This window comes from Ischnura elegans, chromosome 6 (assembly GCF_921293095.1).
Source record: "Ischnura elegans chromosome 6, ioIscEleg1.1, whole genome shotgun sequence".
NCBI classification, from domain to species: Eukaryota; Metazoa; Arthropoda; class Insecta; order Odonata; family Coenagrionidae; genus Ischnura; species Ischnura elegans.
Genome location: NC_060251.1, coordinates 52,654,836 through 52,680,623, shown reverse-complemented (window position 1 = coordinate 52,680,623; position 25,788 = coordinate 52,654,836). Strand labels below are relative to the sequence as shown.

Here is a 25,788-nt window from a genome sequence, read left to right as displayed (position 1 = left end):
TTACGTGTAGTTAAGCGCTAGACTTATACGCAATCTATTAAATGTTATTTATTTATTTATTTATGTCACACCAAAAACAGCACTAAGGCATTTACATTGGGCTTATAAACAAAATAAATTATATAAATATAATGATGAACATGTAAAAAAATAATATCATAAATAACAATCATTTTCAGCTTATACAACTGATACAAAAGGTCAGTGTCAGAAAGATAGACTTTTCACTTTGTTATTAAAATTAGTGTGGGAGGCGAAGATGTCAAGAGAGGAAGAAGTATTGGAGACTGAATTGAAAATAAAAGGTAGGCGGGAAAGGGATCGTTGAGATATTGCCAGACGGAAGTTAGGCTGGTATAGAAGTTCAGTATTGCGGGTTTTGCGAGCAGGAATGCGTAGTGAAAAGAAGGATAGGAGATCACTGGATCTGAAGGACCCATTTAAGATGCGGTAAAGAAATTTGATGTCTATTATCAACACTAACTAAGAAATAACCTGTGGGGGATATCACCTTTTTTTCACTCAATCCCTTCAATTGAAGCCATCGAGCCAATTTCTCTCAATTTGTCCCCAACTTTTTCCCAAGTGAAAGCATTGCCACTCCCTACACCTCACTTCAGCCTCTCCAGTGCTGACACAAGTGAGATGAGTTTTAATGCCGTGCGGAAAAAGAAAAAAATATCCTCTTAAAAAAAACTTCATATTTTTTCTGAAGGTCCTGCCACACACATGTGCATACTCGTTCACTTCTCCCCTCCCTCGCACTCCTTAAAAAAAGGAGAAAATGAAGGCATCATCCCTTTTTCGTGACGGAGACCATTCTTGCTGGAGGTGGGGGTAGAGGAGAAACAAGGGGTGGGGGGTGAGGCACACACAATTAGCCCATGTTTTTTTTGCCTCTCTCATTCTCAGGCCCGAGAGTGGTGGGGGGGTGGGAGAGAGGTGGCGGGTCCCCGATCCTCTTTTGTTAGTGGCTTCCTTTAATGAGCGGGTCGTTTAGTCGAGAAGTCGGACAAGGGAGGGAGGGCGTTAAGGAACGGGTTGCGTGTGTGTGGAGGTGAGGTGAAGGGGTTTTTAAACCTCTCTCGACAATTCTCTCCCGGTATCCCCCGAAAAATGGCCAATGCAGAAGGGGTTTTGGCTCTCGAGGCTCATTCGTGTGGAGGAAAAGGCCTTGACGAGTGTGTGATCGGCAACCGCAGTGCCTGCCAAGTACCGTGTGCGATTCTAAAGGCCGTTTTACTCGGGGCTAGTAAACTACATCTACATAAATCTATACGTAATCATGAAAATAAAACAAAAGAAAAAGACTGATTAACTGAGAGATTTAAAATGTCATTCTTCCCTCTCACTATTAAGGATAGCAACGGTGACTCAATTAATAGAATTACTAATGGCTTCGCTCGATAGGACGACTCATTGCATGTTCTTTTCCTCCATAGTTCTAACCTTGCATGGATTTGCTATAGGAATTACTAACCATTGGCAAGCTTTGTCTTTGCATGAATATGCATGCATATTTAGATAATATTCGTATTCACCGTGCGGTGTGCATGTGGCGGTCCTCTTGTATGCTGCTTTTTGGTGCTTGGTCACCCCTGCCATATGCCCTACAGGTGGCTCGCAGAGTATTTTTTAGATGTAGATAATACCCTGAAATCCACCTTTAGGGTATTTGGCAAGTGGTGATCGAGCACCAACATGCAGCATGCAAGAGGACCGCCTTATGCACACCGCACGGTCATAGAAATATTACGTACAATTACAAAATATACTTGCATATTCTTGCAAAGGCAAAACTTGCCATCGGTGATTAATTCCTCTAGCATGCTAGGCTGGAGCAATGGAAAAAATAAAAAAAAGTCTTGCAATGAGTGGTCCTAGTTGTTTAGTTGTGTAAGAAGGCGCAGTCGAAAAGAGAGAAGACGGCGTCGACATTAGCCTACTCCTGATGAAAGGCGCCAAGGGGACCACGACTTAACTTCCCATCTAACGGACGGAGTGCTGCACATGAAGTGCCCTCTTCAAGACACTTAAGCAGGAATCGGGCAGCAACTGGAAAAACTCTGACACCATATCCCTAGTATCTCCTTATGAATTACTGAAACCGCATCATTTTTTTATTATAACCCTGTATATAAGTGGGAAAGTGAGTGAAATTCACTAACTCATTCTAAACTGTGCGGTATTCCATTGTAAGGTTTCTTGGTTAGTTAAATATTACCTATGCCACTACTTTTTTACGTTAAGCGATCCGTGTTTCGATAAGTAAGCATCAGCATCAGGCGTAATTTATTATGTATTTATCTTGTTATTGTAACATAATTACCTTACATCTACATAATACCCTGCGAGCCACCTCTAGGGTGTTTGGCAGTGGGTGATCAATCACCAGCATGCATTTGGACTCCCACATGCACACCACACCGTCCAAAAAACGTCCCGTATACTAACATTACATAGGTTAGTAGGCTACACTACAAGTCATGCAATCTATTTACGAATTCTATTGCTGCCGTTATCATCTCTTATTGATAGTGGAAAAAATGACATTCGGAATCTGTCTGTTCTGCAATCTATCTCTCTTATTTTATTTATATGATCTGATCTTCCGTAGTATGTTGGCGTCCGTAAGATATGGTTAACTTCGTCAGAAAAGACACTGCTCTTGAATTTATTCTCTATTTTTCTATCTACGGTCCGACAGAGATTCCCATCCGAGTTTATCTAAGAGGTCAGTTACACTAACAAGACTATCGTAACGACCTTTCACATACCTGGCAGCTCTTATTCGCACGCGTTCTAACTCTGTTATTAAGCCTTTTTCATGAGGGTCCCAAACACTGGCAGCGTATTCCAAATGTGGTCTAACGAGGGAAAAGTAGCTAATTTCTCTCACTTTGTCGTCGCACTTTCCTAATATTCTTTTAACAAAACCCATTTTACGATTAGCTTGACCGGTTATTTCTCGAATATGTTTATTCCACGATAGATCATTATTGAGTCTAACTCCTAGATAATTCACGGATTCAACAGAAACTTACGGTACGGAGGAAGAGATAAATTTTGAAACGGACGCCAGAATAGGGCAAAAGGTTGTGTAAAGATCTTCGTTTATGGGAGCGTTGTCCTGGTTTTCAATAATTTTAAAATTTCTAACGGCTCTCTAGAATCTAATTCGCGGGCGTCGTTGCATAATTTTAAAATGTTCATTTTAAAATCACGCCTAAAGCAGTTACATATTAAGTGTTTAGCAAAATTACTTTTATAATCTTTGTTACTTCTGTAAGTACTTAAATAGTAAAATAGTAATGGTATAAGTAAAAGTTAGCTAACCAAGTAACCTTTAAATGAGTGAAGATTGATTGAAATAATATTGCATATTTAGGGGAAAAAAACATGTCGAGTGGGATCCAAGTTATTTACATTCCAAGTTGCAAACTCTTCCGGAATGCAGCAGCTGAGAAAAAAGGTCTCATTTGCGCGAATTCCCATGCACGTAAACGGGGCGAAATTCCTGGAGGTTCTTCTCAAGAGAGCCAGATGCCTTGTAACTTGCTTCACTTTGGGAGGGGGTATCAGAAATCCATTGTTTAGAGTTTCGAGGCTATCACTGGTCGACAATGGTCATCGATTATCGATGGTAAATATATCATCGAATGGCATGGTATTTGGCGGTCAACTATAATCAGGGCTTGATTTAGATGTAAAGTGGCCCTAGGTTATTGCACTTATGAGGGCATCTCACTTCCCATTTTTAAGTTGTTAAATTATACGAGAGATACGATAGTAAAATACATAATTTTTATATAATTTTTGTTTTTTTCCCCGGCGAACAATTGCAGTAAAGTTTTCTCGGGTTTCGTTGGATTCCTGATTCCCTGATGACAATGGGCGAGTTGTTCATCGAAACGTTGGAAGGAGATATGGAGGACCTGACCCGGTGCGAAACCCGAGAAAACTTTACTGCACATCATTTTTATGTTTGTTTATTAATCAGAAGCGTATAATTTCTCTTTGTTTTCCGTTCAGTGTTTTATTGTTCTCTGTTTTTAAGATCGTTTAATTTTAATTTTGCCGACAGTTTGAATGTAAGCTCCTCTTGATCCAAGGCCCTGAAGCCTAGTTAGCATACTCAGAGGAAAATCAGGCCCAGACTATAATCTCTGAATTCAATACAACGGATTGATGGTAGACACACGACGGGATCAGCTGAATCCAGAACGGGACTTCACAAACCACGTCCTTGACAGCATGTTTTGTGTGTTAGTCTGAGTTTTTTCGGTTTGTGTCCTTTTTCCTTATCTGTGAGCTAGTTCCGCGACTAGAAAATTAATAAAGAAATTGCTGTTGATTATTTTTCCGTTGATCAGCATCTTCATCTGTATCTATGAGGTACCGTGCGAGCCACCACTAGGGGATGTGGTAAGGGGTGATTCCACGCCAGGTATGCAGAACTCATCCTAGCCTTCAGAAACGCGCTCGTTTGCCGGACACAGGCCAAGCGCACAGGACAACGACACGCGGTCAGATCAGAAATTAGGAGAATGCTGAAGACAAGGAAAACGATGCAAATTTTGCCTACATTTTTGTAAAATATTATAAAAATATCTGTATGGTTGCGAAATAAAAACATTTGTTTATTTGAAAAACATGTAAATAAGCAAGCTTTTAGTTCTATTGAGATTCGATTCTTCGACCCAGATTTTCGGTTACCGTAAATAGTATCGCGCATCATTTTCGAGTGCGATTAGTAACACATAGTCTTCTTTAGGAAATCATACAACTGATTCCTTTGCGATGACGCAGTGAAGAAATACTAGGTACCTATTTTTATGGTTAAAATACCTGTGACGGTATAATCCACATTTATGTAATTGAATGTGACCACAATTTACCACGCCGCCGATCGCGCTGCGCGGCAGCCTCCAGTGACGATCAGACTCTGGGTCAGCTTGAATCGGAAGAGATAAATTAGGCTCTGCATGTATAGTTAATAACTTACAATTAATTTTCGATATAAGCTATCGATAGCTTGACATAATTCAGATCTGCATTCGTATCTTGGCATTTTATAACTCATGCATGAATCAAATACTACGCTAACTTTTCGTTTTCTGTTACTAAATAATATTTTTATTTGCATGGAATCGTGTTCGTATCCTAAGAAATCTCCTATTTTCTGGTCTGAATAACACGATCATTTCTTCGCCCCTGTGATAGATACCTCCAACGATAGTTTTTCAGGCACCAAGGAAATGATCGCTGGAATCATAGTTTTCTGATTCAAGCGTTCATTCCCACTGTCGCTTATTCCGTCACTTCCCGTATTCACAACTGTCATTCAATTAAAAGTCAAGCGTGGCGTTACAATAGCATCTAGTGGTCATGCGTTCTGATTGGTTAAAGGACAGTGAATATTATGATTTCAGAGACGGAAAAAAGGAATGTGCCGAGTAATGAAAAAAGGGATGGAAATCCCATCCCTCGAGCCATCGCGGAAAATAATCGCGAGAAACGTTAACTTTTATCTGCCATCGCTTAAGCGATCGCTGGATCCGTCCCTCAAAAAGGGTTGAAAAAAATTATGGTGTGATTCAGGCTTTATGATTCCTTTCATTGTTAACTTCGCATAATTCATTAATTCAGGCTTCACTTGGCGGAAGTCAGTCATTGCATCTGCGTCCGAGGCGATAGGACAACTGTTTTATACTATGGTCCATGAGAAATAAAGGGTTGATTTTAACAAATTGATTTACTATGTAATCAGGAACCGATTTGTTGAAAAAAATCCGCTACGCCGGTTATTTTAGTAATGGAATTCTAGTTGCGTAAAGTTCTTGTCATTTTCTGACCACTGTAGAACTAGAGTGAAAGTGAAAGTAAAATTACGTACATGGCAGAATCAAGGAAATAAAACAAGGTTTTAGCCACTAATATAACAAGAGAGGATCCTTAAGTGGGTCTCTAAATGTGTTGTCTCCCACCGCGCATTTAAATGGGATTTAAAAAGTCGCCACTCGCGTCGCCGACGGACAACTTGATCTGAGTGTCACGGGGAAATCAGGTAAAATTATGGGTGTCAACCGAAATATATATACATTTTCTGACGAAGTTAACCATATCTTGCGGACGCCAACGTACTACGGAAGATCAGATCATATAAATAAAATAAGAGAGATAGATTGCAGAACAGACAGATTCCGAATGTCATTTTTTCCACGATCAATAAGAGATTATAACGGCAGCAATAGAACTCGTAAATAGATTGCATGACTTGTAGTGTAGCCTACTAACCTATGTAAAACTTAATGCATGTGTCTGAATTTTTATTCTATATTCTATTTCTAACAGCATATAGTAGTATAGTTTGTTATTATACGGGACGTTTTTTGGACGGTGTGGTGTGCATGTGGGAGTCCAAATGCATGCTGCATGCTGGTGATTGATCACCCCCTGCCAAACATCCTAGAGGTGGCTCGCAGGGTATTATGTAGATGTAGATCCGATCCATCAAATTCATAGAAGCTCAGCGCTATTCCTCACAATTACAAACATTGTAATTCAAAATATTGGAAAAAAGTGGATCGCATTGCACTCATCACCGCGCCGCGGACATTTTTAATAGCCGATTAAAATGCGACCGAATTGGCAACAGAAATCAGCCTTCTACGGGATGGCATTGCGCCTCCTCTATGCAATCCCCTTGGTTTTAACTCTGCCTAATGGTTTGGCTGCCGCATAGTCTGTCGTGTTGGAATGCGGAGTCTAATGAAGTTGTTTAGTGTATGGTTGTTCCCTTATCGGTTTTCCCCAAAGCCGCTGCGAACAGGGTCCTGTGGTCAGCGGATCCCGGACTCAGGCTTTAGAAATAGTCAAGGTGGTTGCTTCGAAGGCCAGGTAAGTCACCCAATGTTAGTCAAGCCAACATGCTAGCATATGAAGAAAGATTTGGTGCTTTCCCGGCGAATAAATTGCGTGAAGAGTTCTCGGGATCGCCGCCGGGTCAGGAACCGCATTACTGCCTACGTTTCGATGTCCGACTCGGCCATCGTCCTAAGGGCTATTGAGTGGACTCTTCACGTATGCCACCATATGATCCGTAGCCTGAAAAATAGCCTAAACCTATTGAATAAATTCAAGAGCAGTATATTTCTAACGAAGTTAGCCATCTTACGAACGCCAACATACTACGGTAGATAAGATCATATAAAGAAAATAAGAGAGACTGTTGAACAGACGGATTCAGATTGTCTGTTTTTCCACGATCAATAAGAGTTGTAACGGCAGAGTTAGAACTCACAAATAGATTATATGACTTGTAGTGTATCCTACTAACTTATGTATAACTCAATGCATGTTTCTGAATTTTATTATTATTTCTAACAGCATGTGGTAGTATAAATTGTTAGTATGCGTGACATTTTTTGAACCATGTAGTGGGCATGTGGGAGTCCAATTGCATGCTGCCTGCTTTTTTAGATCAGATTAATTGTATTATAGCCTTATAACTTATGTATACCTTAATGCGTGATTCTGAATTTCCTTATTATTATTAGCTGTGTTTAGCTATTTCTATTATTTTGTGTGTTCTGGCTTATTGGCAGAAAACCTTAATGAGTTTGGCAAGTTTTGCCTTTGAATGAATGTGGTAGTATAGATTCAGATGATTCGTTGGCGTGGGATATGGATACGACTGTAGGATAAATTTGATTGAATTGCGTAATCTGTATCTTTTCTCATTCTTTTTAAGAATACATCTATCCTAATACCCCGCGAGCCACCTCTTGGCTGTTTGCCTGGGGGTGATCAATCACCAGCATGTAGCATGCAATAGGATTCCCACATGCACGCCACATGGTACAAAAAACGTCACGCATACGAATAAATTATAAATACGGTGGCTGAAGGGATGGAAAAAGCATTGCTGCATTTTTATGTGGTAATAAAGTTATCAACAATATTAGTGCTATGTGTACTAAATTATCGGTAAATTAGCAAATTTGCTATGATGGATGATTTGGATTTTGTTCAGAGCGAAGATTAGTGGAATATGCGCTGAAAAAATAATATGTAGTTATTCACGTGACCAACTTACCTTGTTAAAACATATTCCTTGTTACGACAAAATCGCTATTATTAATGTGAATTCACTGCGTCACGAGGAATTATGAGTAGAGCCATTATCTCCGAAGCTATTAATGTACTTAGTATGAAAATTGTTACGAACGCACGTTAGCCCCATTGTTGAGGACTTACTGAAGGTAGTAACAAGTGAATCGAAGGAGCATGGGATGGGATTCCTAGTAAAACTTTGTCCCATGAACAGAATATTCGGTATATCTCTCAAGGGCGATGGGGTATTAATTTTCCCTTAATGTGACTACTGCCGTCAATACTGAAATATATGAAAATGACTCAGTTTGGTGACTAATGTATTGTACAGAGTAAATGTGTGCTCGGAATCTTACGTGGACAATCGCGCGAGGAAAATGGTGTTTGAAAGTGTGAGATGTGAAACAATAAGCTGAATGATCGCTTCCTGGATGTTTCAGAAGAATATGAGTGAGCAGAAGACAGGGTGTAAGATTATTACAAATAATTTGTTTGAGGTGGACGATTGGCTTTAAAATCAAAATCATAATCACCTCCCATCTTTTTAACATCGACCACCCAAGAAAGAATGTTTATAGGATACGTGTTAGAAACCGTTGCCCCGATATTATTATTATTCTTAAGCTTGGTGCGATGCTTGGCAGTTGGAATTAAATTTGAAAAAAATGCGTCGTAATGAATTTCTGGAAGAAGAACAACTCCCTACAACGTAGCTATATAATTCGGGGTACCCAATTAGAGACTGTTGAATCCGTGAAATATCTAGGAGTTAGACTCAATAATGATCTATCGTGGAATAAACATATTCATGAAATAACCGGTCAAGCTAATCGTAAAATGGGTTTTGTTAAAAGAATATTAGGAAAGTGCGACGACAAAGTGAGAGAAATTAGTTACTTTTCCCTCGTTAGACTACATTTGGAATACGCTGCCAGTGTTTGGGACCCTCATGAAAAAGGCTTAATAACAGAGTTAGAACGCGTGCGAATAAGAGCTGCCAGGTATGTGAAAGATCGTTACGATAGTCTTGTTAGTGTAACTGACCTCTTAGATAAACTCGGATGGGAATCTCTGTCGGACCGTAGATTGAAAAATAGACTAAACCTTTTAGATAAATTCAAGAGCAGTGTTTTTCTAACGAAGTTAATCATATCTTACGGACGCCAACATACTACGGAAGATCAGATCATATAAATAAAATAAGAGAGCTATATTGTAGAACAGACAGATTCAGAATGTCATTTTTCCACGATCAATAAGAGATTATAACGGCAGCGATAGAACTCATAAATAGATTGCGTGGCTTGTGGTGTAGCCAACTGACCTATGTAAAACTTAATGGATGTTTCTTAATTTTATTATTATTTATAACAGTATATAGTAGTATAATTTGTCAGTATACGTGACGTTTTTTGGAAGGAGTGGTGTGCAAGTGGGAGTCCAATTGCATGCTGCATGCTGGTGATTGATCACCCCCTGCCAAACACCCTAGAGGTGGCTCGCAGGGTATTATGTAGATGTAGATTATTGCGGGAAATGCCGATTTATTTGGTTCATAAGGAAGTCGAAGTACCTATTTAATTGTTTATTACAGCTAATCTCTTTTGGCACATCATATATGATGGCGTGAGAAGCCAAGTGATTTTTTTCTCTACAGAGTTGGGTAAAGTCAATTGCTAGAAGGAATACACTATTATACTACGCAAATATACAATTGGTTGCCAAGGGATACGAGTGAGTCTCAGTTTTGTGCTGACATCGAGTGAAAAATCAAATGCCTAAATATCAAATACCTAATTCATTACAAGAGGGCAGCACTCTAAATTATTTAGATCTAAATATTTCCATTAAAGACGGCGAGCATAAGTTCTCCATTTACCGAAAGTCTACTCATACAGACCAAGTCATCCACGCAACTTCCAAGCATGCCATAACCCAAAAATTGTCAGCCTTTCATTGCATGCTGCATAGAGCTTTGTCGATCCCTTTAGAGCCCTCAGATCTCCTTTCAGAAATTACCACCATCACAAAAATCGCGATAGCCAATGGTTACACCGAAAAATTGATCAACGATTTGTTTGAAAGCAAAAAGAGAAAATTCTTACTCAGAGGTATTTACTCTACCACCCCCACGGATCAACAGTCATGGCGACGCATAAAATATTTAGGCCAACCTTCTATTAAATTGGAAAAATTACTCAAAGTAATCAACATAAAACCGGCCTTTTACAATAATTCTAACCTGAAGAGCATGCTACCTTCAGTCAAGGACCCCACTGATTCAGCCCTCAAGAGCGGGGTCTACCAATTAAGGTGTGGTGATTGTGACTCCAAATACATAGGACAAACAGGAAGAAGTCTGACCGTACGAGCGGAGGAACACCGGCGCGATTACTACAACAACACTGGGATGTCCCAATTCGCTACCCATCTTCGGGAGGAAGGCCACCAAGCGGATTTTACCCCGGAATTGCTTCACCGAGTCAAAAAATAGGAACACAGCTGGACATCAGAGAACAGTTGGAAATTTTAAAAATTGTAAAGAGGAAAGAACCCATTGCTAATGACCACCTTTTCCCTTTCCACTCCCCCCTTCTAGACATTCCACTATTACACCCCAAAAAATCCTTGTGACGCCAACCCACGCTCTACTTTGTAACTACCTCTGGTTTTTCTCCCTATCTCTTCCCTCCTTCACCTTCCCCGTCACTTACCTCTACCCCCTCCCCTTCCCCTCCAATCACCCGACCACAGAGTATATATACCGGCAAATTCTGATGTGTATCACTAGTCTTGATAATGGTACAGTGTAACCGAAACTAGTCGGCAATAAAGTGTGTGTTTTGTAGAAAAGCTAAGCAATTTCCTTTCCAAACACTAATTCATTTCGTTTGTTTTCTATACCTAATTTCTGTACCTAACAGCGTGTAGAAAAAAGAAATCACTTGTACCCCTTGGCTACCAAACCACTCGTATACCTTCCTTCAATTTGAGCAAATCGTGTTACTTCCCGTGTTCCCCTTCGCGCCAGGTAAACCTAGATTCAAATCTAAATCTTCGCGAAACGTGTTCTCCGTCGTGTGCATGAACCGCGACTCCTTCCTCGCTCGTTTAGCTCCTTTTTACGACAATGGTCTCCAGGAGCCCCTCTCCTTTCAACAACTGATTCATGCTCATGATCTGCTTCCTTTTCATATCTTATTACAATTTTCCCTCCACTCCCGCCGTAAGAAGTACTTCCTTGCTCCTTTTCGATTCCGTCCATCTAACTTTTTCAATGCTATTCCGTACCCGAAACCTCGGAAGCTCGAAAAAAATTTCTTATTCCTTCCTCAGCGTCTACGTTTCCTCTCGGCATGGAACTATGCTATGTAGGTTCAGCTATTTTTTTATTTTTGTTTCTTCTCCGCTTAAGGCAGGTTTCAAAGTACATTCAGGATATTTCAGGTGGAATCAGCAATACTTAGGGAAGTGGTAGGGGAGATAATTTAAGCAAATGAAAAAGCAGGAGCAATTTCCACAATTTTACATTTATTAATACTACCGGTTTCGCTTTTCAGCATCATCAGGTACAAAAATATCAAGTGCGCTACGCTTAAATAGGAAAGGTAGGAGGGGGTGGTGGGCCTCCTCCTACCTTTCCTATTTAAGCGTAGCGCACTTGATATTTTTGTACCTGATGATGCTGAAAAGCGAAACCGGTAGTATTAATAAATTTAAAATTGTGGAAATTGCTCCTGCTTTTTCATTTTCATTATGTCACGTTTCCACTCCATCTCGCCTGAAACCTCAGACTATATAATTTAAGCATGTTTTGTCCATAAACAAGGGGTTTCAACTTTTCTGTCCTGAGCTATGGCAACGCAAACATTTTTTAGATGCACTTTGCAGTTGTCATTGGAGTTGCAAACTCATGTTTATGGACAAAAAATGCTTGAAAATTTCTCCCCTACCACCTTCTGAAGTATTGCAGATTACTCCTGAAACACCTTGCATAATTAATAATTGCTGTGATTCACATTGGGGATGATAATGGAAAATTCATGATATTTTTCTCTCTGCAAATATATAATTAATTTGAGATGACAACAATTTATAACCGGTCAAGCTAATCGTAAAATGGGTTTTGTTAAAAGAATATTAGGAAAGTGCGACGACAAAGTGAGAGAAATTAGCTACTTTTCCCTCGTTAGACCACATTTGGAATACGCTGCCAGTGTTTGGGACCCTCATGAAAAAGGCTTAATAACAGAGTTAGAACGCGTGCGAATAAGAGCTGCCAGGTATGTGAAAGGTCGTTACGATAGTCTTGTTAGTGTAACTGACCTCTTAGATAAACTCGGATGGGAATCTCTGTCGGACCGTAGATTGAAAAATAGACTAAACCTTTTAGATAAATTCAAGAGCAGTGTCTTTTCTGACGAAGTTAACCATATCTTACGGACGCCAACATACTACGGAAGATCAGATCATATAAATAAAATAAGAGAGATAGATTGTAGAACAGACAGATTCCGAATAGAACTCGTAAATAGATTGCATGACTTGTAGTGTAGCCTACTAACATATGTAAAAATTAATGCATGTTTCTTAAATCAATATTATTTCTAACATCATATAGTAGTAAAGTTTGTTAGTATATGGGACGTTTTTTGGACGGTGTGGTGTGCATGTGGGAGTCCAAATGCATGCTGCATGCTGGTGATTGATCACCCCCTGCCAAACACAATAGAGGTGGCTCGCAGGGTATTATGTAGATGTAGATGTACGCTTTGAAATTCACTCATTAATCCTCTATACCTCCATATGCATAACGCTACATACACTTGGATTTATTGCATAGCAACCAAGAAATACGACTTCATGAATTGGGATAAGTTAACTTATTGGTTATGCGGTAATCCAATACGGTGGTTTCCTACTATTTTTTTATTGCCTAAATCAAAAGATTATTACTCCTGGAGTACGTATTTCACGCTTTTAGATTTTTAAATGACGATATCTATTTTTCGCGATTAAATGAAAAGTGAAAATTTTCAAGCGCGCGAGAACGCGACGGCTAAGTATGAATGCTGGGAAAACTCCGCGTGACGTCGTTCTGGTTCCCGCTGCCGCAAGTGAGGTGACCTTGGGGCGAGGCTTTGAGCGCTGATACGACGCAGGATGCTAGCAGGTAGCAGAGCACCATGTTAGCTGGTAGCGCTTGGTTTAAATAAGGATTATTAATACCTTATCAAACGAAGAAAACTTTCCGACCTTAGCCAGTTTTAATAAGTGATAATTGAGACATGTTTCCCTGAGATCTGTGCCTCATGCATGCATTGGTAATCTCAGACGATGTATAACTCATAACTACTCGTATAGAAACTAGGTCCCTGTGACGTCACGTGAAGTGGACTCGCATGGGAGCCAATCTTGCCTTTTTCAAATGAGGATAAAATTGACCCTTGCCATTCGTCTAAACCGGTATTTCTAAAACAAAATAATTAGTATATTATGAATGCGCTAATGGTGGGTAACGAATCACAATCAATGCCTTTCGTTTTCTTTGATGAAGGAAACTACCATATTGACTCAGTATTCCTTGGTCATTGGTTCCAACTCCACTATTTCATGTATGTGTTTGGCTATGTTTACTTCAAGTCAGCGCCTCACTGATGTAGTTAATTATTTTTCCTTCTCTAGGATACCAAAAATAACTTAAAATTAGGCAGAAGAATTCTTTAAATGTTATTGGAGTCATTGGATTTGTTGTAAAAACATTCGCTATAGTGTATTTTGAATATTGCGGCTGCTCATAATTTTCGTTGAATAGTAAACTCGCACAGTTCTTGCGTACCGCCTGAGGGGGAAAGTTCGTAAAATATTGCCAGTGTTTCTTTTATGATACTATCTTGACCGTTAGGTTACCTTCAATAATTGAATGTGACACGCTGCTCTATCTCTCCGGAATTTCGGATGGTCGATGTTCTGGTTATCTCGACTCATTAGTGTGTGGGGGTTGGTTAGAACTTAGGTAGTTCTTTTATATTCTTTGAAATCGTATTTTGATTCAACTTAATATTCGAACGTTACTTAAAAATATAATATTTTATTAATAATGTTCTTAATATTCCTTTAATTTTATTTATACTAAACTTTATACATTGAACAATTTGTTAAAATAAATATTTTCGTATTATTCAACCTTTTTTTAGAATGGAATGATCATAGTGAAGCAACAGAGAAGTGAGAAGAGAGCAAGCTTTATGGATGAAGGGTAATCCGACTGTGCTGTGAATTATGTGTTAGGAGGAATATTTATGTGAAGCGGGATTCAGGTCTAGGAGATATGTAACATAGTACCTGTAAAATTACTTTATCCTACGATGTAGGGGGTTTCTCAATATGAAAATTTGGATATGGTAATATTCTTGAGAATAGGAATTATGTGTTATCTGTCTCCTCCAGGTTTGAATTAGTATATTCAATATTTTATTTTTTTATTTCCAGAAATTATGGCGGAAATCCGGTACATCAAGTTTTCATCAAACAGTGTAAACAAAAACGATCGGGGAAGTATTGGGGTTAGAAATAGTTGCACCGACAAGCGGTAGCAATAATGGGTTGGAGTCTCAAACCTTGAGTTAACTGGTAGCTAATTAACTGAACGAGAGCTACGCATGCCTGTGACAATGTGACATGCTTGTGCTTTTGCTTGTTTTAATCCGACTTTTCGCCCTAATAATCCAAGTGAAAACCCAGCGCCTCTTCAGGTAGTAAAACCCAAGCGAGCGTACGTAGGCTTAGGTGTTCGGAAAGAAATAGTTACCTATCATATTCTTTGATTGAAGGTAATCTAATAATTAAGACAATATATATGATAATCTAATAATAAAGTAAATATATAAAAATATATATATGGTACTCTAATAATTAAGTAAATATATATGAACCAGAAATTCTAGAATTTTTAAACAAATTTTCCTCTCCTTCCCCGTAGTGCTCGTGAGTCTCAAGCGGAATGTACTCTTCCCTAGAGGTGGCTCGTAGGGTATTATGTAGATGTACCCATGTGAACCCCTCCACGAAATATTTTTCTGGCTAATGCCTTGTCAGATAGTCTGGGGCAATATTTACTTACTACATATTGCTACAAGTAGGCTATAGCATGGTGTCGGCATTAGATTAAAAATTTAATGAAATGCCTACCTATCTAAGAACAAAGTAGAGAAACAGAAAATACACCTTATAAATAGTATGAAAAATATAGTATAGAAAACATAAATTAATTCGAATTCCATGCACCTAACAACTGAAGTTTGAACCAAATAACTCATTTTCCAACACATCCTATCTGGTTAGGGAATGGTGTAACCCCTTGTATTTACGTAAAGGGTACACACATTTTTCGGAGTCCGGTGCGTTTTCGGTACCGTTGTTCATGTGTGTGTGTTTGTGCTGTAGCGCGCGCCCTTGCTCTTTCTCCAGCGAGAGAGAGGGATTGTTTGGCGGGGGTGGGAAGGGTGACTGCCCCGTCGGCGGAGGGGCCGGGCCGGGCGGCGAAGACGGGGAAGAGGGATCCGATGGATGTGAGGGGGTTGGTTTTGTGAAAGGGAGGGAGTGGTGTGGGGTGGGGGCGGAGGAGGGTCGCGGGGGCAGACGGTGTGGAACGTGGAGGTGGGGATCGGCGCGCGCTCTGTGGGGGGAAGCCGTCCCGAGTTCGGCTGTGCGGACGGCGGGAGAGCCACAGTTGGAGCGTGTTCCTCGTGGAGAACGGGGGTCTCACCGAGTTTCAAAACCGCGCGCGCGCGCCCGAGAGCTGTTGCCTCGTGTGTGTTTGCGGAAAGCGTTCTGTCGCCTTCACGGCGAACCCCGCTGGAATCTCCCGAGGGGAAGAGGACGTCCGTGACCGGCGGGTGTCGAGGGCCGACGATACCGCTGCGCTGCCCATTGTTGCTGTCGCCCCGGGGTTGTTGATTTTTGTCGCCGTCGAGTTGGGGAGGGTGGCAGGCTCTTCCGAGTCCATTTAGACTTTCTCGACCTTCTCCTCCCTGACCGGACGGTTATATTCGTCCAGAAGAGAACGCTGTCCGGCTTGCGTTTTGTCCATTCTCATCCCTGGGCACCGTGCGCATCTTCTTGTCGTCCAGATTCAGCGCGTGGGCAGATTGTGTCAGGAAGCAGAGGGCGAGTGCTGTCATCCCTCTTGGCGTCAGGGTTTTCGACTGGGGTCCGAAGTAGTTCTGTCCGATCCGACAGCGGTGAGGAGACCGCCTCGTTCCCGGCGCCCAGTGGATCGCCTGCCGGCGGTCCTCTCGGATTTTCCGCGAGCTGCCGTCGTTATCTCGACTCCACGTGCCGGTCAGGAGAGGTTTCCGCGGGCGGCTTGACCGCCTGCTCGGGCGACTGGGCCCTCGTGTTGGCGGAGACTTGGGAGGCAGCGAGCGCCTACAAATGGGGTCTGGAGGCAAGGCGTGCGGAAGACGCTGTCATCGGGGGGAAGGGACATCTTGAGGTGTTGTTTTTTTCGACCAGTCGCGCGAAAACTTTTTGACGCTCCTGCAGCGAAGAGGAAGGAAGAAATTATATTCAGAGGAAAGGGAGACGTTTTCGTTTTCAACATCCCTTTTCATCCTCCTCCTCCATTTCCCTCAGCTGCTCCTCCTCTCTTGCGAGACATTTCGTAATTTTTTGTTCGTTTTTTACGACGTGAACCGTGTGTGCCCGTAGTGTGTGGCTTGAACATTCGTGTCATTTTTTATTTAAGTGTTGTGTTTCCTCGATCCGACGAGATGCCTTTTTCGAAGTCCCTGAACGTGGCCCTCTCGGCGATGCTGGTGTGCTTGTTCGTGCTGGACGGATGCAGACTGACTACCGGGTCCAAATTCACAATCGAGGAGCTCCTGACAAAGCGGTTTCCGAAGAAAGTGTCTGCTGACATCGACTTGGACCCCTGCAAGGCTGGTGAGTACCCCACCTAATTTACTGGTTAGTTAATAGGGAAGCCAGCAGCTCCTTAAAATATGTACTAAGCCTCTTATTCCTTTTGGTGTTTCCTATTTCTACCAGTCTCTTGGTAGCCAAGGAAAGTCACCAAAATCTTGTGACTTTTTCTTCTTCGTTGTTAAGAGAATATGAAACTGATAGCAGCTTTAGTTAAGTTATTATGGAGATACCCAAGGGTGCATTTCAAAAGAGAATAGGCCTTTATTCCCATTCCTCTCAGTGAATAAATTTTACTGTATTTCCTCCTCAGTTCTCCTTTCTACCAATGTAAGGTCTTCATGAACCCATTTTCGGGACATTGTCGGGATAATCTTCCATTTTCGATGATATTTGCTGCTTATCTTGCAACTCATCGGAAGCGCAATTAAGCCTTACTGTCATGCATTCAAAAATAAATCATCAGTGCCGTATTAATTTGGGGTATTGATGTCGTTTCCCTTTTGCCCTGATGAAAGATATTTATTCGAAATATAATTATGAATTGTCTGCATGCAATTCTGATTGGAACTTAGGAAAAATATTTTCCTGAACCCAATATCTGTCAGTGTTGGCGCGTGGAAGTTGCATTCTTCTGAGCCCATTCATGCCTTTTTCTTGTATACTGCAACGAACCTTCATATCTAACATGTTGTCGGAACACTTAATTTTATGGAGTCTCATTGAAATTTACATTAAACCTGTGGAATGTGCTGTATTATGTATGGACAGGGTTGAAGGAGGTGATAGCAATCACCGCGAAAATTTCTGCCCTCGTAATTCACCTCAAGAATATTAATTGATCGAGTGATTCACATTTCTTCTCACTTAAATAGGATGCTAGAAGTCATTTAGTCATCAAACAATTGAAAAGCCTTAAAGAGTTACAATTTCAGCTCTTAAAAATACATTCTGGGGCGGAGGACCAATGGACCCCCTTTTACCCTTATGTGGTACGCCAGACCAGGAGGTTAGTCCTTGACTCCCCCAAGTTCAAGACTTAGGCCGCTGCCAGGAAGTTCCATTATGATGACGGATGGAAGGCCGCTCATTTTCGTTCCTTTCCACGATGGAAGATTCTAATAGCCTTTTCTATCACACAACATCTTCTTCCTCTAAATTCTTCCCCAAATCCGTTTTTAGGAAATGTACGGTGATTGCTCAATTTTATCTTTCAGAAGATATTCGAAGGAGGCGCACGGGTTGGACTCATTTTCGCTCGATTGGGGTTTTTCGCCTCCTCAGAACCCTACGGAGTGGTTACTCCGGCAGTTCTTACAGTTTTTGCCTGTAGTTTGTTGCTTAAGGATAGTTTTCTCCGGTGATATCTAACCTCAGCTTGATTAAAATTAGAAAATTTAGTGTTTTGTCAGTATTTCCTTGGGTTTCAGGCGATTTTAGAGGGGCCAACTATTCTTTATATGACTTTTTGTCGTATCTCGACTCGTTCACCCCAAACATTTGAAACGTTCACCCAGTCAGTCAGTGGTCGGAAGCGGGTTTTATAGTATGTGGATTGAACGAGAACCTATCTGGGAGAGAGAGCTGAAAACTACTGGAAGGAGGCATGAGTGTGGTAAGTGGTGACTGGGGTGGAAGAGAATCGGGTTTATGCATAAAATGGAAGGTAAACAGACCGTACTGTGGACTAAAGAGGACGATGAATGCTGGAGGGAACTGATCGCGGTGATTCTTCATGTAAGTCCACCTTCACCGGTAGAGTATTATAATATTCGCCATTTAACTAAAACGCGCGCTAAATTCTGTGGGTAATCTGCTAAATATATTTAACCCCTTGGATTTCGGATTGTCTTGGCTCGAGTCGAGGTTTAGGAGGATGATTGAGTAATGGTCGCACACGAAATTTATTTACTTCCCTTGTTTGCCTGTGTAATAATGGCTTATTGTTCGTCATTCAAGCACGTAGGCTCACGTATTTTCCTCCGATTGCATATACAGTTTTACGGTGTCAAATACTAACTTTTCTTTTATTGTGTATTTGAAACAAAGAAATATTGTAAGTTGTCTCAAAGTAAACTTTTTGCTTAAATAGCCCTATCAAAGCCTGCAATGTCCAGTCCCTGCCCTCCCTTCTTTTCTCATATGTATCTTGTTTTTTAATTAAATAAAGTATCCCGTGATTGTTCTCTATATATACGAGATCGAAGGGTGTCAAAGTCGCGATCATTGCATATTAATCTAAAATTCCGCTACGTATGAACCTTCTCCGTTATTTTCATCACTGCTCCAAACCAAATGAATTAATTTTGTCCGTTGCACAAGGTTTTAGTGGAATTTTCCAAATATCATGATATTCACTTCACTCTCCTGCCTCCTTTTGTGTACGCGCGTTTCATCCACTTCGGGTATGGAATTACGGGCTCTCGGTCGGGTTATTTGCGTCAAATCGTTATTGGGGAAGGGGGGGGGGGGGTGCAAGTCTGACAGGCAGTGCAGTTGGAGCTAATTTAAGCTCCCCTACATCCAAGCGATCCATTGAATTTGGAAATATCCGCCACAATATGATTAACCAGGCGATAAATGCGCCATTTAATTGAAAGGGACGCTTTATTCTGTGCGATACTGGAGGGGAATTCCTGGCTTTCTCCCTCGGTTTCTGGACGGCTGAGAATTTTCTCGAATTTATCATTGGGAAGTAACCGTCAGAAAGTGCCTTCGTCTCCAGTTTATCTCCGTACAAGTTCATTTGCTCGCATGTAATGGATCGGTATGAATTTTATGCCTTTTGTCACTTTAAGATGCGGGACCTTAAAAAAGTTTTTCTCTAAATCTGCTTAGTATCGTGCCAGCCACCTCTAAGTTCCGAATCGATTTAATCAAATGCATGGTATTCACCATGCATGTGATTAAATCGACCGTAAATTTCGTTTGCATAATGCTGAAAGTTAAATTTATCGTTGCTTATTGGTAGGCATTATGAAATGTAACTATAAAGAAAAAAATAGGTGTGTCATCGGATAGGTGCTCCTGGGCTCGTGATTACCTCATCAATGGAAACATTTTCGGGGGTGCTGCAGCCCTCCAAGTCCTACCCCCCTAGCTACATGCCTGAGGTACGCGTATATATTTTGTATACTTTATGTTTGAAAAAAAATTCAATTTATTTTGATTAGCGGTCGATACATTCTTCAAATGTCAGGTAATATTGTAATTAAGCGTGGTAAATGGGTATCAAATCAAGAATTAGTCGTCTGTTTCAAATTTTAAGTAGAAAAAATTTCTCCTCGTGACAATTTATCTGCAAGTTTCGCACATTCATAGGTGAGGGCTCTCTGCGATCCCTCTCCAAGTTCTGACGCAAGGAGTATCTCTATAAGAAGAAGTCCGCATGATTTACTCGGAATCCACCTGGGGCCTACATTATCATCACGAGGACACGTTGCTTCCTTTTTTCGTGCGTTTAAGAGCCGCTTGAGTGCTTCTTAGGACGCCTGACGCCTTTTTCCTATTAACTTCCTTCTTACATTCTTTCCCTTCCAACCGCAATAATTATTTCATTTAGGTTTTTAACTCTCCGCGTTACCATGTATAAAACTTATGATATTCAGGTGGTAATATGTGACATGAAATATTTATTTGTATCAGTAGTCATTCGTAGAACTGAAATAGTGTTAATGGATTAACTGATTGGATAATCAAGTGGAAAGCTGCGTCAAAAAAGTTTTCACGTTGTTGACTACTTCCGATGATTTTTTAAGTAGGTATAAAAAAAGTTTTCATTCACTTCGAATTTGTGTGTGGAAAGTAAGTACGATATTGTGAACACAATAAAAAGGTGTTTCTGTGTTAAACTTTAAGAAGTTTTTGTCAGATATATTCTGTGAACAAAATTTGAGGGATAAGATCTTGATTAGAGATTTTAATATTAATAATATTTCAATGAGCCTCGCGTTTACGCTTTTTTCAGTTTGATGGTACGATTGCAAGCTCCTAAGCATAGGGACGACATGACCCTCCTTTCAACGAAAGAGATAAACACCATTTTTGCATCTGGTCATTTGTGAGCGAAAGGTTCCAGAGTAATAGATGCAATCACGAAGTGGTTTATAATTAAAATGGCCGTCAATTATTTCAAATTTTATATTAATTTACTTGAGTTCAAAAGCTTACAGCCTCTGTTAAGAGCTTTTCCTTGTTCCGGAATTGTAATTGATGTACTATTACTTGATTCTTACGGTAACGATAAAATATCTTTTGATAAATTTTTTGCATCAATTTGGTAGATGACATGTGGCTGTACCTATGGAGCCTTGAGGAAATCAGGGTCACAATACGGATGGCTCACTGACTTCGTATTTTCCGCCGTAACCTTGTTTCGCCTCTGCTCTGCATGATGAAAAGACACTCGAAAACTTTCAGATTGGAGTCCTGGCAGAATTGCTCCATTATATTCGCCGTAGAACGTCATTTTGCTCGAAATGACCAAGCGGGGTTTAATTGCGAACCAGGAGATCCTCTTTTCGATATTCCCCGCTGTTTATTAAAATATTCATCGAAAAGGTTCGTCTACGTGTTCACGGTATTCTCTTTGAAAACCTAGTTTTTAACATGTTGTCATAGTTGAGCCAAAGGAAAATATTGTGTATCGTTTCCTAAAATCTCGCACCCACTAGCTGGTGGTAGGATCAACCAAAATAATTGGAAAATATGTTAAGTTAGAGATGAAATGGTAGGATTACCCGCATTTCCTTGGTCCTCATTTTGCCTTTTAACCCCGGGTGATGTCTTATTTGACGGAAAAATATTTTTTTGCGTACAAAAGTATTTGTTTTGAACCGTGCGGAATCGCGAATCTTCCTTCTTACCAAGTGAGCGTTAAGGCATTCTCCTTTAACGTTTAGTTTAAAAGAAACGTTTTTCTTCTCATCAAACATAGTAATTTATATTAAAAGAGTGGGATGTCATTGATATAGCTGATTATTTTATTTTGTAATCGGCATATTTTAGTTAACATTTTTCTCTCTGTAATAATAAATAATTTTTTTGAAATATTTTTCCATCTGTGGTCTATACTTTCGACTAAATTTATTCTGTAGGCGTTCTTACCCCGAAGTTACCACGGTTGATGATAGTTATCTGCATTTATTAGACTCTAGGTACCGTTGTTATACTATGTGAATAAATTGAGGCTAATCATGATGCGGTAATCCTTCATATATCGCGGCTGCCTTGGGGTGTATTATGGGGAATAGCGCCTCGTAGCAATTTTAAGTAGTGCAAGCCCTCCTCTGTTACGCTGCGAATCAATTTATCATTGGATGCAAAGCGTATTTACCATATGTGAAGGCCTACCTTTGACTTGCGACATTAGCTGTGGATGGGATCTCAAAGCGAGTGGAAAATGCAATTACTCGTATGGCCCATTTGTTTCGAATGCTCTTCGAGCCTGGTGCTACGAATCCAGTCTCGGTATCCATGTCATGTTTTCAGGAAACACCCTGTCTGCATGTCTAAAAATCTCCATTTTTTTCGGAAATGACTGTTAGTGAGTGCATAAAATATCTAAATGTATCTAATTTTGTATTCTTTTGTATTCTGCTATTATTCTAGTTTATTTTACATACCACACCCGGATTTTCAGTTATTTTTCCTCACTTATAGAATTTATGATTCGCTCATGTATTTAATTCAATTAATTGCGATTGGAGATGAAAAAACTTAAAATATTAAAGTAGTCGTGGCGTCCAATGTCAGCAGAAATGATTGAAAGTAATTATTTATGGAAATAAATATATATTGAGCATATTGTAATATGTATTCAGCATATTCTCATTTTTTTAAGGATATACGAAGGCAAAAATTCGAAATCCCTCGTAAATTTAATTGGATTTTTCAAAGGGAAAAATGATACGGTTACCAGGTATTACTTTATTAGGTAGTTAATCAATCTTTCTCGTAAATCATGGTGAGTAGGTGTGAAAAAGATAAAGACTAATTCGATCGTTTTATACTGACGGTTCACAATGGATTGCATTGATATAAAGTGTTTTTTTCGCCCTCATGCGAACAGCCGTAGATTCCATAGTTAGCTATTCCGTTCCCAACATGTCATTTAGATGGATATCCACTTAAAATTCATTTTTTATAATAATAACAACAGTATTTAATTTATTTTCGTTTGCCTCTGGACCATGAGATAATAACTGTAAATCACTTTTAACTATTCAGAATCGATCAATGCATAGAAAAAAGTACCAAATACAAATCCAAACAAATGCACTCTATGCGGACCGCCGATACTATGGAGACATTTCATTATAACAATAATGTCAAACATTATATTGTATACAAAAAAGAATTATGAAATTGTGGATTAACGTAAACCAATCAATATTTTTCATAACACGGAGAATAAAGGTCACTCTGTGATTTAGCAGAAACTTGAACTCAATTAGCCATTAATTAAAATGCATAACAAGGAAAAAGTAACTAAGCTTGCATAGAAATCAAGAAAAAGGTACAGATTAGGGAAATTGATTAGATCAAATTTATTGCAAACAATCATATGTTGTGGCACTTCATCACATTTTCAAATATGAAGGTGGATATTCGTAAAATACGTACTAGCAAACTATAACGGCTAACATGGAAAATAGCTCGGTTGCTAAAAACTGGAAACTCTGGAATTACTTGTAGGTATGTGATTTACACTTGCAGTAAATGATTTGTCATCTCCACTCACTGTTAGTGATTCAACCCGAAGGTTGGGTTGAATATGTGAGGGTAGTGATAATCCCGATGTAAATAACAGGTCAATTCACACCACTGACATGTCAGAACATCTCACAATTAGATAATACAGAAGTGCATTTAAAAATCCCTCTTCAAAAGAGATAGTTTCCCGAAATGATATTCCGTAGTATTTTGTGGAAGTATGAAAAAGGTCGTAGGGTGGTAGCTTAAGAAGGGTGGTAGCCACTGAGAAGATGTGGAGATTTCATGTCTTCTGTGAGAAATAAAGGAAGCGTGGTAGCCTACTAGTTCCGATTTCAGGTGAATAAATAAATAAGTATCATCGGCTTAAGGATAGTCCGTTGGTGAATATATGAATACATAGACACTCAGACTGTAAAGTTACTATTTTCAAGAATCATGAAACACTCGGTATACATTTGATGAAGAGGAAAACGAATATAACAAATTATTATGCCAATTCAAATATCAAATTTCATCAATAACAAATGGAAAAAACATTTTAAGTTTTCCAACATCCTAAAATAAGGTAAAGCCTTCAAGCATTCAAAAATCCTTAATGCTAGGTGGTCCAGGGAAAGAAATTGCCCCCCCCCCCTACCCTGAGTGCGTTTACTTTCGCCTATGACCTATCCCGGGGTGAGCTTTACCCTCACCTTACCTATTCGTCCTTCTGGTTGAATCGGGATTGCGCGGTAGCTTAGTGTGTGGAGTGCTTGGCAGCTGACGGATGAGTCCCGGGTTCCAATCCCAGGTGTTGTCTTAGCACTCCCCCAAATGAAAATCATCGAAGTGCAAGGTGGCTAAGGGAAAGGAACTGATCCCCTACCCTGAATATTTTACATTCACACGCCTATGGCGTCCGCGGTGAGCTCTACCCCACCTATCCAAACCAACCTTCTGGTAAAATCACTGACATGCGACAACTCCGAGGTCTACCCAACGGATTTGGATCAAAATTGGTTGGATGGTGGTGTGTGGTGATAAAAGCGCAAATTTTAAATTTCCTGTACCGTGAAGCCTATTGACCGGTGATACCTATTTAGCTTGCAAAGTTCTGCGCTCTTTACCCATTTTCCGCCTTGGACCCCCTAGCATCGCGGGCTCCCAACCATGAATGTGTGAAGTAATCTCCGGAATAAAACATCGACGTGGCTAAGAGACATCTCAACTTAAGTTCAGTACCGTGTGTGCAGCAATTTGTTGTTAGTTATGCACAAGAATGATAGATGTTATTCAGTTCGCGTCAACTTTTTCGAAATAAATTCACCAACTGTCTTTTAAACTGGCATTAACGCGTCATATCTAGTAACCCTGTACCGCTTCACTCCCTTCTAAGCTCTGCTACCATCCTACTCCTTTTACTACCCTTCCATTGTAAACTGCGACCATCCCATCCCCCAAAGTAATTCCCGTTTGAACCCGTGGCTACTGGGCGTGAAGGGTAATGGTCTGTCTGCATCTCTCTCTTTATGTACGTGTTTATTTTTTCTCATACTGGCGGTACCTTTGAAGATGAAAATATTGAAAGAAATCCCCCTGAATTTGTGAGTGCAGCTGAGGCTGTCAGTAGCTGCGCTTGTCGCATGAGATGCGCTCTTGTCCCGTGGCGAGAGAATGGTTGGAGGTGGTCTGCAACGAGAGGATGGACCAGGGATTGTGTTGCAGCCGTGTCATTCAACCGGTTTTCAATCGATTTGGTCCAACTGGTTGTCGGCAGTATTCTTCCTCCTTTGACCAAAAAAGACGGGGATCAGTTGGACGCACTGCCCCCTGCCTTGAGGTGAAGACCGTGGACAAAGACTTTTTCCACTGCGCAGAGGAGACTAAGCTGCCGACGTATAATATTGAGCTCTCTTTTCCCTTGCTGTACTCCACGAAGTCCTCTGTCTACATGTACCCCTACATTGCCGGCCTCGGTGGCGGTGGTGTAAAGTCCTCGACTGCCAAAACGTAGGTCAAGGGTTCGAGTCCCGCCTGGGTTGGTGGTCCTTA

The 25,788-nt window shown here is 40.4% G+C and overlaps 1 protein-coding gene across 1 annotated transcript in view; it reads left to right on the top strand.

Annotated features, from left to right (window-relative positions):
* The first annotated feature begins 15,823 nt into the window (after nucleotides 1-15,823).
* Nucleotides 15,824-25,788, top strand: part of LOC124161369 (bone morphogenetic protein 1) — a 339,468-nt gene continuing 329,503 nt past the window's right edge. The window contains exon 1 of the mRNA XM_046537683.1: nucleotides 15,824-17,061. Coding sequence (XP_046393639.1) covers nucleotides 16,890-17,061 — 172 coding nt within the window. The 5' untranslated portion in view covers nucleotides 15,824-16,889. The remainder of the gene's footprint in view (nucleotides 17,062-25,788) is intronic.